This window comes from Pleurodeles waltl, chromosome 3_1 (genome assembly GCF_031143425.1).
Source record: "Pleurodeles waltl isolate 20211129_DDA chromosome 3_1, aPleWal1.hap1.20221129, whole genome shotgun sequence".
In the NCBI taxonomy this organism is placed as follows: Eukaryota; Metazoa; Chordata; class Amphibia; order Caudata; family Salamandridae; genus Pleurodeles; species Pleurodeles waltl.
The window spans coordinates 1,027,825,544-1,027,838,603 of record NC_090440.1 but is presented as its reverse complement, the minus strand read 5'-3'; the positions used below and the strand labels follow the sequence as shown (position 1 = coordinate 1,027,838,603).

At 43.8% G+C, this 13,060-nt stretch overlaps 1 protein-coding gene across 1 annotated transcript in view; it reads left to right on the top strand.

Moving 5' to 3' along the window:
- Nucleotides 1-13,060, top strand: part of HEG1 (heart development protein with EGF like domains 1) — a 215,594-nt gene that overhangs the window by 142,082 nt on the left and 60,452 nt on the right. The window contains exons 4-5 of the mRNA XM_069224283.1: nt 534-656; nt 4,467-4,570. Of these exons, the coding sequence (XP_069080384.1) occupies nt 534-656; nt 4,467-4,570 (227 nt within the window). The remainder of the gene's footprint in view (nt 1-533; nt 657-4,466; nt 4,571-13,060) is intronic.

Here is a 13,060-nt window from a genome sequence, read left to right as displayed (position 1 = left end):
CACCACAGAACACAGCACCATACATGAGAATCACAACCTTCCTGATTATAGAGCATAAACAATTGTATTTTGTGGAATGAACACATGTGGCCAAATTCACAAAGATATCATCTGGAGCAAATTTAAAGATGTGAGCATTTACCCCGGCCAACGTAGGTTATAGTCACAAACGTTGCCATTGTAACACAATCTGTAGATGTGGGAGCATATTTTGGAGAATCATGTGGAGTTGTGTAAATGGAACCCACAAAGATTTGCTTGAATGCTTCATAAAGATCCACTTTACATTGTCAGATTTTATTCAGGCCACGTCTTCATGAATATCAAACAAGGTGGCTGCTGTAAATTTGAGAGCTTCTGGCATCTGGTCATCTGCTCCACAGGTAATCTTTATGAATTGGGCTCTAGATTAAGTTGCTTAGGGATAAACCAGTATGTCTTGATCTTAGACTGTATTAATGGTGCTTATGACCACCACAATTTTTCTTGGCATCCTGTAATCTTCTATGTCCTCTTTTTTCTCTTCTATTCAGATGTGGATGAGTGTCTTTCTAACCCCTGTCCGTCCAAGGCCACATGCATTAATACCCAGGGCTCTTTTACCTGCAGGTGTTCTCTGGGGTACCAGCTCGAAAAAGGAGTCGGGTGCACTTTAGGTAAGCAAAAAAAAGACTTTTAAATCTTGAGGTCATAACCACTGCTAGTAACCAAGTGGGGAGAGGTGGGAGAAAAATGATTTAGAAGGAGGAAGAAAGCTGTAGAGAGCGTCTGGTAAACTAATTAGTATGTGTATGGTGTGTAGAAAATCCTCGGTAAGTCTTAAATGAAGTAAGAACTTAAAGCTTTCTTCTTCGTGGAAAGTACATCTTGGTTAGCCAGTCCAGGTTGTTTCGTTGTTCAGAAGTTTGAGGTATGTTCTGAATAGGTATGTGGTAGTAGGTAACATTTTGAAACTATTTGAATCAGCCCAATAAAAGTTATCACTCCACAACAGACTCTTTTCTTGTTGGACAACAGAGCATTGGAAGTTTTTGAACTTTGCAATCAGAACATTTTGATTGGCTCTCTTTCTCCAGCCAAGACAATGTCTAGGTAGCAATGTCTTGATTTGTTTCAGACATTTTGAGAGACATTTGAAAAAGCTGTTTTTTGCAACTTGCATTTATTCAATCACAGTACTGTGCAGAGATCCCATATAAACAAGGATTATTAAACAATTTGGTGAGACAATGTGAAGGATCAGTAAAGAAGATACATAGGAAGCTTTCCAGTTTCTATCAGTCACATCTCTTGAAAAGACAGTCCTGTTATCCTCCCAAAACCAGCACGTCTGTTAACTTTGCAGCAAACAAGCTTCAGGGTGCTATTTGGAGTTTATTGATGCAGGGGCACAGTCGTAAATTGGTGGCTCTCCCACTGCACTAACTTGTGGCTCATCTGTTTCATTTAGAGGTGGGGGAACTACTGGGTTTCTGATGGCATGGCCTCCATTGGTAACCATGAACCTGACCAACAGGTTCGAGTGGCAGGCACCCTACCCTATTTACAATAAGCGGGAGAGGACCTCAGAATGTGGTCCACCATTGGGGAATTGGCGAGTCAGGTCCTCTCCTGACCCCACGGGTGTGTGGATTATCTGACGTAGGATAAATTACCTCCTTTGAGCCATAGCAGCGCCGCGCTCTATTAGCGATCTGCTTAGGTGTGTTGCAGGCCATTTAGCATTGTTTGAAAAAGCTGCTGCTGAGTCACTAGGTTTGTCAAGGGTCCGAGTTTAAACATGAACACAAAGTGTTTCCAGAGAAATTGTGTTTTACAGTGAACATGGGTAGCTACGAGGGAATGTGTACCCTAAAGAAAAAAATACTTGCTGATGTTTCTTGATAATATTTTCAAGTATTGAAACATTTGACAGTTTTGTTGAAAAGAAGGGCAAATCTTATGCTTTGTCCTGAAAAAACATGCACATAGCAATGCCAGAAGCTGTCATTTTTAGTAATTCTGGTAAACACCTTTGTGCTGCAACAGTGTGCCCCTCCGAACACTCTACCAAAATAGCTTTACATACAAGCTGGCGTCGTATTTGTGTACCCTTTCCTCCGCGGTGTAAGATCCTAAATGTGTTGTTGAAGGATATATTTCACAAAACTGCCTTCACCAGCATCTTAAATGGCAGTCCTTCAGTGCTTGATCTGTAAACTACATATGTTTTGAGCCCAAAGTTTTTCTTATGACTCACTACCACGTGCTGCCAAATGAGTAGGGTGGTGAATACCAAGGCCACCCATTCCTGATACCACCTGACATCTCCTCTGTAGCTTTGGAATTAATGATGAGCCGGTGGCAAACATGATGATACCCTCGATTTGGTCCAGAGACTTATTGTTCTTTAAGCAAATTCAACTTTCTTCATACTAAAGTTTTCTCCACTCTGACCTTTTGCAGGTCTTTCAACGGAATGAGCCTCTATCAGTGCAGAAGCCCTTGTATTCTAGGCTGAGACCATGTTTTGAATGTTGACCTGCTTATATTGTCATGGTACTTCACCCTGGCACCAAACGGAAGACTTTATGTTCAAGGTGTATACTAATGTAATAGCCTTTAAACACCCCTTTTGTAAGAAAGGGGAATTGAGGAGACTTCCTCTGTGAAGAAGTTTGCCCTTGTAATGAGGGTCTAATTGTCAATAATATCCTTCAGTCTTCTGTTTTCATGTTCTTCTTTCGTATAAATATTCTTATATGATAATTCATTGGAAACCTTTCTTTTCTGGTCCATTTTCCGTACTCTTAATTATGCCTCTGAATTATGCCACTCCTGTCTTTTTATTATATTGAGAGTGCCACTCTCACGACCAGATTATTAAATTAGATTAGCATGCAGTCACTGCTGATTTGTTAATCGCATCCATAATGCACATCTGATTACTAAATGAAGAAGGTGAAGGCTTATTAGCATATGTAAGTTGCTTTATCGTTTTTCAGTACCCTGCTCCAGTCACGCAATTAGTTAGATTACCAAGCAATCCTGAGAGCAGAGGATGCAGCAATACAAGAGACAACGTCCCAGCCAAATCCTCCGTCCGGCCATCTTCTAATCCACGCTAAGGAAATCCTTTTGGGTGGACAGCGGGACATGCACTCGTATAGCCTTCTCAGCTTTAGTAATCTTTGATTTAAAGCCATGTGCAATGTCAAGAAAGGGATCGCAAATCCCTCTGGCACTCTACTATTTTGGGCGTGTGTAGACTTCCAATCAAATATGGAAAGGAGGGTTTGGGACTAGTTTTTCATGTCACTCCCAAACCACACAGCTCCTATCAAACACATGCAAAGTTCTTTGAAGTCTTCTGTTGTGGGAATTTTTGTTGCGCACACTTAGTCATTTTCATTCCTTAATTCAAAGGTACCTAAATTTACATTGTATCCTCTCGATGGCACGTACTTGCCAGCGTTTGAGAATTGCACTAGGCAATATTTGGAGTGAATGCTACAGAAAGCTCCTCATAATCTCCCATAAACATTCTTCAGAGAACTGATATTGTGGAATTTCATAAGAAAAGTCGAAAAAGTGGAAAAGTCATAGGGATAGCTGAAAAATATGGGGTGAGTGTATTATTTAGTAAAATGCTGACTACCGGCGCTTGTGTGGTGAGATTTGTTGAGAGTAACCACAGAGTGAGAACTTAAGCATTAGCTTTTGGAATGAGGACTATTTAGTACATGTTTTTTAAGTATGGAACGTTGACAACACACATATGTGCATGTTTGCACTCACTGGCATGCATATGCGCACACACTGGCATGCATATGCACACACACACTGGCATGCATATGCGCTCACCCCCAAGCACATTATTCTCACTCCCCCAGGCCTTATTCCCTTGCATGCTCAGTAGAGCGCCCCCAATCTTATAAATTCAGTATGATTATTTCACCAATGTTATTTTAGCCACATCCAAAGACTGACAAGGGCTGTCTGTGCCAAGAACCACTCGGCACGCTTTATACAAATGACCCTCATTACAAGTTTGTCACACTAGAGAAGGGTATTTACCATACATGGTAAGTACCATTACCCGCACTATAACAAAAAGTATATGCAAGGTTTGTATTGCAGTGAAATAATTTATTGGAGGAATAAATGATTGCTGTTATGTATATCTAATCAACTATTTTTTTAAACAATCAGTGTTTGATTATTGGTACTCTTTTGTGATTTTATGATGCATTGTTATGCTGACTTTTTTTATCGAATTTATATTCTTATGATTGTCCGACTGAGATATGAATTGCTTTCGTACAGCCTTAAACCATTAAGTCGCCAATTCGGAGTTAAGTCAATGTGCATTTTATTCATATGCAGCGTCCTGTTGGACGGTGTTAAATTCAATATTATTGACCAGGTACTCTCAGCCATTTTCCACAAAACTGTCATTGAAGTCTGATTTTTGAACATATTTGCAGTGAGGACGTTCATTGGTCAGATTAAAATATCAAGCAGCTTCATAAACAGCAGTGATGGGAAGCACCTGGGCAGCAGTGACACTGAAGAAGAAATAATACAGATGGTAAGTTCTAATAAATCACCCACAAAATGTTGTTCACCGAGATTGAATTGAATAATTTTGTCATATATTGTCTATTCATTGAAATTAAAGATTTTGCAACTTTAGCTTATCGTGTGTCCGAAATCTGGCAATATGCCTAATTCATCTATGGTTGATATATGTAGTAGAAAGCTGAATGTAATATCCTATATATTACCATTGATGAGATTCTGGAAGATGCCCCTCCACCCCGCCAAATTGGTAATAAATATCATATTGCCATCTGTGCATCTTCAGGGATGCTTTATTCCATACTGTTTTGTCATATGTATTAATGTGTGTCTATTGGTCCACTTGATCGAAATAGTGTGCTACTGGACAACATTCACTTTTATTGGTATGATACCGATAATTGTAAAATAGAGAATATTGTCCACGATGAAAGGATAACACAAAATATAAGGCAGTATTTTAATTTTTGCATTTGTAGATGTCAATTTGAATCTATGTGGGCGGTTATAAAAATGTACCGATTTACTTGCAGCATACAAACATTTGTTCTCAGTTTGCAATCAGATTTGTGACTCCCTTTTTACAAGTCATGTTTTGGTATGACAAATACAATTTGGATGTGTATCTAACAGAGCGTTTCACCTGTCCAGCAGGGTGCTAGCAGCCTGTGCCTCATCAGCCTATGCCACCTCATACAGGACAGTAATAAGGCCCGTACAGGTGGACCTGGTCAGAAGGGTCTGAAGCGCCTCAAACTAGGGGGGCTGTGGAAAGGAAAGGTAGTGCACCGGCAGAGCTGCTCTCATCCTCATACAAATGAAGTATGATAGGGACATTCGGTGGCTCCTCTGCAACAGATACACAAGGGGACCAAAATGATTGTCCGGGTAGACATCACCCATCACCTTGAGTCCCACAGCCGATAAAAGGGACAGTGTCTTCAGATCCTGAGTGACAGACAAAGCTTACCCAGTTCGGAGCACCATTGCAGAGGAAACTCCATTGGGTATTGTGTAGTATTAACGGTAAGGAGTAAGACATACGATTTTCCCTAATTGATGCTCAGTCCGAGTGCCGCTCAAAGCGCAAACATTCACAAATGGACTTCAGGGTCGCGGAGATATAGCACCATATCATCGGCATATAACGAAATCACCAGTGATCAAAACTGCAAGGCTGTCACTGCGTGCTGCTGCCTGATCACAGAGGCTACAGGCTACAGAGCGAGGGCAAAGAGGATCGGCGACATGGGGCAGCCCTGCCGCGTGCCTCTGGAGATCTGGATTGGGTCAGAGATGAGACCATTAACGTGCACCAGAATAGCTGGTGCCATATATAACCGCCATATCCAGCTGATAAAAGCAGGGGGATTTCTCATTCTCTGCAATATTGCAAACATATAAGGCCAGGCAATAGAATCAAATGCCTTAGCGCCGTCCAGCAGGACCATGACAGCCTTCACAGAGGGGTCGAAGTAGTGCAATATTCTGAGTAGTGGACGTGTGGGTATAAACCCTGCCTGGTTCTGCAGAATCATATTGATAAGTAATGGTTGGAGTCTGGTTGCTATGAATTTGGCTGGAATTTTGGTGTCAGTGTTGATGAGAGATTACGGAGGATATGAGTCATATTGCTTAGGCGGCTGATGAGAACCGCCTCTCTGAGGGAGGGGGGGCAGCTGCTGTGCCGCGTAGGCTTCTTTGACAATTGCGGCAAATAGGGCAAGAGCAAGTCAGCATATTCCTTAAAAAACTCACTGGGGAGTCCGTCTAATCCTGGGGTCTTATTGTTCGGTAGGCCCCAAATTACATCCCTAATGTCCTTCAACGTGAAGGGCTGAGTGAGATATTCCTTTTGATCCGGGGATAGCCAGGCCAGGTTTATATCTTCGAGGTATTGTGCTATTTTGTCGGCATCAGTCGGCTCCCAGGAGTTGTCCAGGTCTGTGTAAAAATCGAAGAATGCCGCCAGGATGGACAGGGAGTCTAAGCACAAAGCACTGTCTGATCTGACAATATGCACAACCTGAGAGATCGCTCTGGGGTTCTTAAGCTTAGCAACCAGAGCATGACTGGGTCTGCCCCCTCACCATATGTGTGGGCTACCAGCCTGCGAGACACCTCCTGCTCTGCCATCTCGTTATATTCAGTCATCAGTTCTTGAATAGCTGCCAGAGTACAAAGGGTTGGGAACTGTTCGTAGTCACATTCCAGCACCCAGAGCTTGTTCAGTGGTCCGCAAGTGAGCCCGGATATCCTTCAGGATACCTGTTTGTGCCCCAGTGCAGACCCCCCCTAATGGTGGCCTTAAAGGCCTCCACAATGTGCCTGTATTCTCAACCAAGTCTTTGTCAAGGAGAAAAAATACCACTTTATCCCCTCTAAACGCCGGATCCAGTAAAGCTGAGGGTTGTTGTCGCCAGCAGAATTGTGTGGGAAAATGGATGGGAATAGTCAGTGTCAAGCATACTGGTGCAGGTTTGGATAGTGTTCTAGGAAGGTGTTGAGCATCCCCCACCCAAGTCTGAACCTCCCTGAAAGCTAACCAGTAGTCTGCTTGGGACCAGGAGCCATGAACAGATGAGGTGAATGTGCCTTCCCATACCACCGGGTGCCTGACACGCCACACATTCATCACCCCAAACTCCAACATTCCGTCTCTCATAACCTGAGCCGCACATTTACTCTGCTCCCCCTGTTGTCGCCAACCTATTTAGCAGAGGATCAAGGCTTAAATTGAAATTATCCCCCATACCAAGGGCGTAGAGCGCAAGGCGTCCCCCTGTTGGCAGACCATTGTAAAGTAGTCATGATCATCCGTGTCCTGCCCATAAGTGTTGACCTTGGGGACCATTGTGCCTCACAGGCGCCCCTGCACAATCACATAGCGTCCGTGAGCATCAGCCTTGGAATGTACAAGTTTGAACAGCACACCCCTCTTAATTAAAATGAGCATCCCATGAGCTTATGTGAAATATTTGGAGGACATACTGGCTGCATAGTCTGACAAATGTGTTTCTTGAATGAATGCAACATGCAAATGTTGATGGTCTAAATAAGCCTGTCTAGTTATTTTTGGGATGTTCAAACCTTCCATGATAAAAGGGTAAGTAAGGGAAGCTGCAGTGGGGCTGTTATTATCATGCATACTTCCAGTTTGTCAACTCTAAAATGAGACAATAGTAACAGCCAAGGCTCAAAAGAGCATCAGTTAAGCACATTATGCAGTCAAGCACAGTCAAACTACAAGTTCCTCCCTCTTCAGAGTCCCCAACTTGCTAAATATGCAGCTCCATGAACACAAACCACGCAGTGTTAACAAAAAAAAAACAGTTGCCCACGAAGCGTAAAAGGCACAAAGCAAAACTACTGGTGTGCAAATAGAGATCCGGTAAGCCTACGGGTGGCAGAGGTGATCAGGAATCCAACCCTTCCCATATCATTAAAGATATAATCTGAAGCTGTGCATGACAGTGACCCAAACTCTCAGCATGGCATGACTTTGTGCGATGAGAGGCAAAATTACAGTTCCCAGCCGAATCTCCAACCTCTCCCCATTGTGCCCCAATACCAGTAAAGCAGTTTTATCTGATGAAGCGGGGCAACCAATTCCTGCTTTCTTAAAAAAATCTGAGGCTGCTTGCTGCAACGAGAATGTCTTCTACTTGTCTTTTGAGTCGAAGTGCAGCTGTGCTGGGTACAACATGGCATAACCCACACCAGCCTGCTGCAGCTGGTAGAAACTTGTGCAGTGCAGCCTAGACCGATGTGGTAAAATCAAGGAAAACAAAGCAAGCCTATTGCCCTGATAACGGATAGTTTTTTTACCCTGGCTAGGCAAAGTACCACATCATGGTTACAATAATTCAGTAGCCGTGCAATGACAGGGCACAGGGGGTCCCCTGAGGCAGCCATGTCAGCATAGAGACCTATGGACTCACTCCACATTGAGCATATTAGAGAACTGATTGGTGCCAAAGACATCAGGCAACAATTGTTCAACAAATAGCTCTATCCTCCCCATATTGGTGGTTTTCATAAGGCCAATAATATGTTTATTGTTTCTACAAGTGTGCACCTAGAGGCCTTCGTTTTTGGTCTGAATAATTGCTGTCACCACTTCCATGTTGAGACAAGCTTCTTGCGTGGTCTTAAGTATCTTCAGCCGTGGATATGCGCTACTCCGCCTCTGGTATCCATGCCCCCTGTTCATCAAGTTTAGTTGCCATATGATCCATCCTGAGATTGAAGGTATCAGTTTTGCTATCAATTGATTGCAGGCTCTGCCAGATGGCTAAGAGTGTGGACTCCGACGACGTTCCCCCTTGTGATGGTCCTTCTTGTTCATAGTCCGATACTGTCTCCCTTGGGGGATGGTTGGTGTGCTTAGACTCACGGTGTGGCGGGAATGTTGCTATCCCCGTGGTTGGATGGGTTCGCCCACTCAACCTGGAGGTGTAAGCATGAAGCACTGGGGGACATAATCCGAAAAACACAGTGACACAGGATACAGTAGGACACCGCAGTGGAGCAACAGGGGTGTTCAGAAGTGCGTACCAACCAGCACTCCCCATGCTGCCACTATCGACACAGTACCTCCAGTTTCAGCATTGCCAGTATGAAGGTCGCCTCAGACCCAACACACAGGTCAGACAGAGGGGGCATCCAACACGTGTACCGGATGCCCAAGGATTGCACTACTCCGCAACACTTCAGAGGCCCCAGGCTATACAACACCGCTTAAGGCCCTGTTTTGCTTCACTAATGACTGAGCTGAAACACTCATGCACTGACAAAAATCTCTGGAATGCACTTCTTAGTCCAAAGAAGACAGTTATTATTTCACTACGCAAGGTTCCTCAAAGGAGATTAGCATGCTGAAAGCACATGTTCAAAAATGGTCACAGCAATGAAATTAAAGAATGTACAAATGATTCTCCACTGCAATATACACAGCAAATATATGTATCTATATTATAATGCAAAGCTAATAATGAATTAAAAAATATGCATAACCATGAGAAAAGGGCATCACTGCTTCATCTCCCTCCTATTCAGCATCAGATCACCAGATTCCAGAATGGCTCGAGAAGAGAGGCATCAATTATCCTCACGGGAAGGATGGCACACTCTAGCGTCCTGAATGTGCCTGCGATCTGCAAACACTCTCTATCCCCAGTCCATCTGGCCTCAGCCTCTTATACTTTGAACAAACATGAGAGGAAAATTCTAGAACTTCCCTCTCACTGCAGAAGTTTATTTATTCAAAAAATGCTGATTGCTTTAGGCAAGCTTTTGAAAATAACACGTCGGGACTTGGCCACAATCCCAAGGTGCCAATTCAAAACAAGTCCATTCCCTGCCATTTGGGTACATTCTTATCAGCCTAAGCCCTTGCTGGGACAAAACATGAGGAATAAAAACCCGTGCATATTGTACAATGTGGAAAACTACTTGCAGCTTCTAACGTGGCAGTGTCTAATGCTAAAATAAAGTCAATAGGCAGAACGGATCTTGTGGTCACTAATGTGACGGTATGCTGCTAAGCTAAGTGCAACATGGAGTCAGTGGTCAAAACTCACATATCATTACAGGCCCACAGCAGTATTGTGGTGAGGTAGAATGATGAACGCAGCCCAGAGCAAATAGGTAACTCCAAAATTATGTTTATTTTAACATCATAGGAACAATGAACCCACGACAAGGAACATCCAAACAGCTCTCGGTCCACAGGCAACTGTCACTGCGGAACGAAGAGTCCATTGAGTCCATTCAAAACATATTAAATGTTATTTCCCACATTAAAAACATATAATGTTTTTTCCACATTTTAGCATATTACAAGCAGTTCAAATGGTACTGCCTGCAGCAGCAATATTCACAAACCAAGCAATAAAGGCACTAATCACTGCACCTGTTGTTGTGGCTCAGTCCTCTTCAGCGCCAGCCACGGAAGTAGCGCGCCCCCACTGGGGCTGTTCAGAAGCACACCGCAGGGGGATTAGCCATCTTCCCAGCGTCTCTCACCCAGGCAGTGTGGAGGCAATGAGTCTCTCAACCAGGCAGTCCCCTCCATGGCACTCCTTGCAGCAAGGATGCAGATGCCTTGGCGATTCAAAGTGCTCTGCAGGTACCGCCCACAAGGTGTGGTTTCCAATCCCGGTTATGGGCTTTGTGCGCAACAGGCCTCAACCTCAGAACCCCCTCCGCACAGCGCTGACATTGGGATAGTAGCCCGTGCCCACCTTCCCAGCAGCAGCCAGGCCTCACTCACCGGGCCCTCATGCCATCCATGTCGCAGGCAGCAGCTTCCCACTTCCTCAGCACACCATCCAAGTCTGCCCAATCGGTAGTCAGGGGAGTAGTCTATCGGCAGCAGCGATAGTCCCGGGGCCTCAGTTCCATCGTTTCAGAGCAGGCAGTTGCGTTATGTAGTGCAGTGCCTCCACCATGCTGTAAGGCCACAAAGGTGGCGAGGCAGGTTTATTGCAGTTGTGGCCCCTTGGGGAGCACGTTTTTTCTTTTCCCCATTGCTTCCACTTCCGTGGGTCACTGCCATCACAGGGCGCAGCTTTTCTGGCTGTGATTGGTGCATAAATGCAGGATTATGTGTGGATATTTCATCTCAATCCACAGAGCTGCACTATGGTGCAGCATCTTGTGTCAGGCTCACTGGCATCCTCCGAAAATATTAAATTTGAAGACGAATCCACCAATTGGATTTCCTTCACCATAGTGGAGGAAATGCACCAGAGTTAGCATTGATCTCTCAAATAAGAGGATTTTCTGTTGCTACAGAATCTTAAATGTAGTGTGTAGTAATAGGGAATGATCTAAACTTTGAAAGGCGGCCCACCATTCGTAATAACAGATCGTTGCTTGCCTAGCAGTAATCTCTTTGCCTACCAGTGTGGTGGATGCACTGTGGGCACAGTTGAATGCAGAGTGGGCAACATGTTCTTTTCACTCTGGGTGTTCCTTTTCATCCTTTTGCCTCAACTGGCAGACTCGTGCATGGCTAACTAGTGGCAATTACAATATCTTCATTAGGACAGGGCTACCATTACTGGGCGGTCCTTAGCCAAATGGGCCATCAAGTAAAGTGATTCTGATGGTGTAGCCAGCTGAGGCTTCGCCATATGATACCCCGTGCTTACTCCACCACTAAGTAAGGGGTGGAAACTGAAAGTATGGTGGGGTGGGAGCACCTCACTCACTCGCCAGTCTCTAAATGACCAACTTAACCTCTGTTTATGCTGCTGGGCATTCCCAGCAGAGGGTGCGTCCCAGGAGTGGTCAGGGGAATTCAGTGCGCGTCTGGTGCACATCCCTTGAACTTGGTAACTCACAATTGTAAATGTATTTCTCGTGATTTGTAGTGCACATGGATTAACTGGATATAAATTCAGTAGAAAGAGTACCTTTAGGTATGAAATATCGAGTGTGAAATCTCATGTTAACAAAATATCGAAGCCAAAATACTGAGGAGCAAATTATCAACAGCGATGTATTGTAGATATACTATGCTTCCCATATATGTACCCTGATCATATATACCTTCAAGTTTTATAAATGTGGAGTTCTCTGACTTGTAACTCGAGATTTCACACTCGATGTTCCAGGCTACAATCGGAAGTGGACGAATGTCTCTCCTGGTTGGAAAGTGCCAAGGGCTGTGCAACCACGACACAAAACTTTGTTTTTTAGTGTGTCTGTGTCCATAAAAACGATGTGATACCATACTAAATCTACATTTTGCGATATATAAATGATAAATAACAGCAATCAACTGAATGTTTTTCTAAATATGACCATTAGTACCATGTTTCGGGTGATTTTCACACTGCATGAACCTAATATGACACCACGGCCGGTTACAAACAACATGCGACCACCAATTGGAAACCGCTAGGTGTAACAGTGCTTCTCTTCGCTACCGTGTGACAGAGAAGGAATTGTTTTTTCAATACCTTTGCATATAATAAAAATCAAAATTGATTACTTGTCGTAACAACCATTTTGAAAAATCCAAGTTTAATGCACTTACCGCACAACACCACAAAATAGTGTACTTTGAAGAACTATTGGGTCCTTTTTGTTTAATGGATTACGGCAAAAATTATCTGTGCATGTAAAATAGAAAAGGCAGGATCTGTGCTTGCTGATAATAGGTGCACTAATGCAACAATAGCCATCATCCAGTTCTTAGTGTGCTCTGCAAAATGGATTAAACCTTCACATGGGGATCTGGGCAAGTAGTGGAAGCGGGGCGTTTTAGCTGAAGAGTTTTGTTTATTTTGTTGTATTACACTGTGTTATTTATACAACACTCGGTAACCCTGAAGGGAAAGTGCTGCGATTGGCATCATGATCCTGGGCGCCACTGTAGAGTGCAGGGTTGGACACGTTATTTAGACCTCCATGAGAGGTGCCTTAAACATGGCTGGACACTGTTACTGCACATAAGTATGATGTAGGAGGACACGTGAGAGACAGCAGC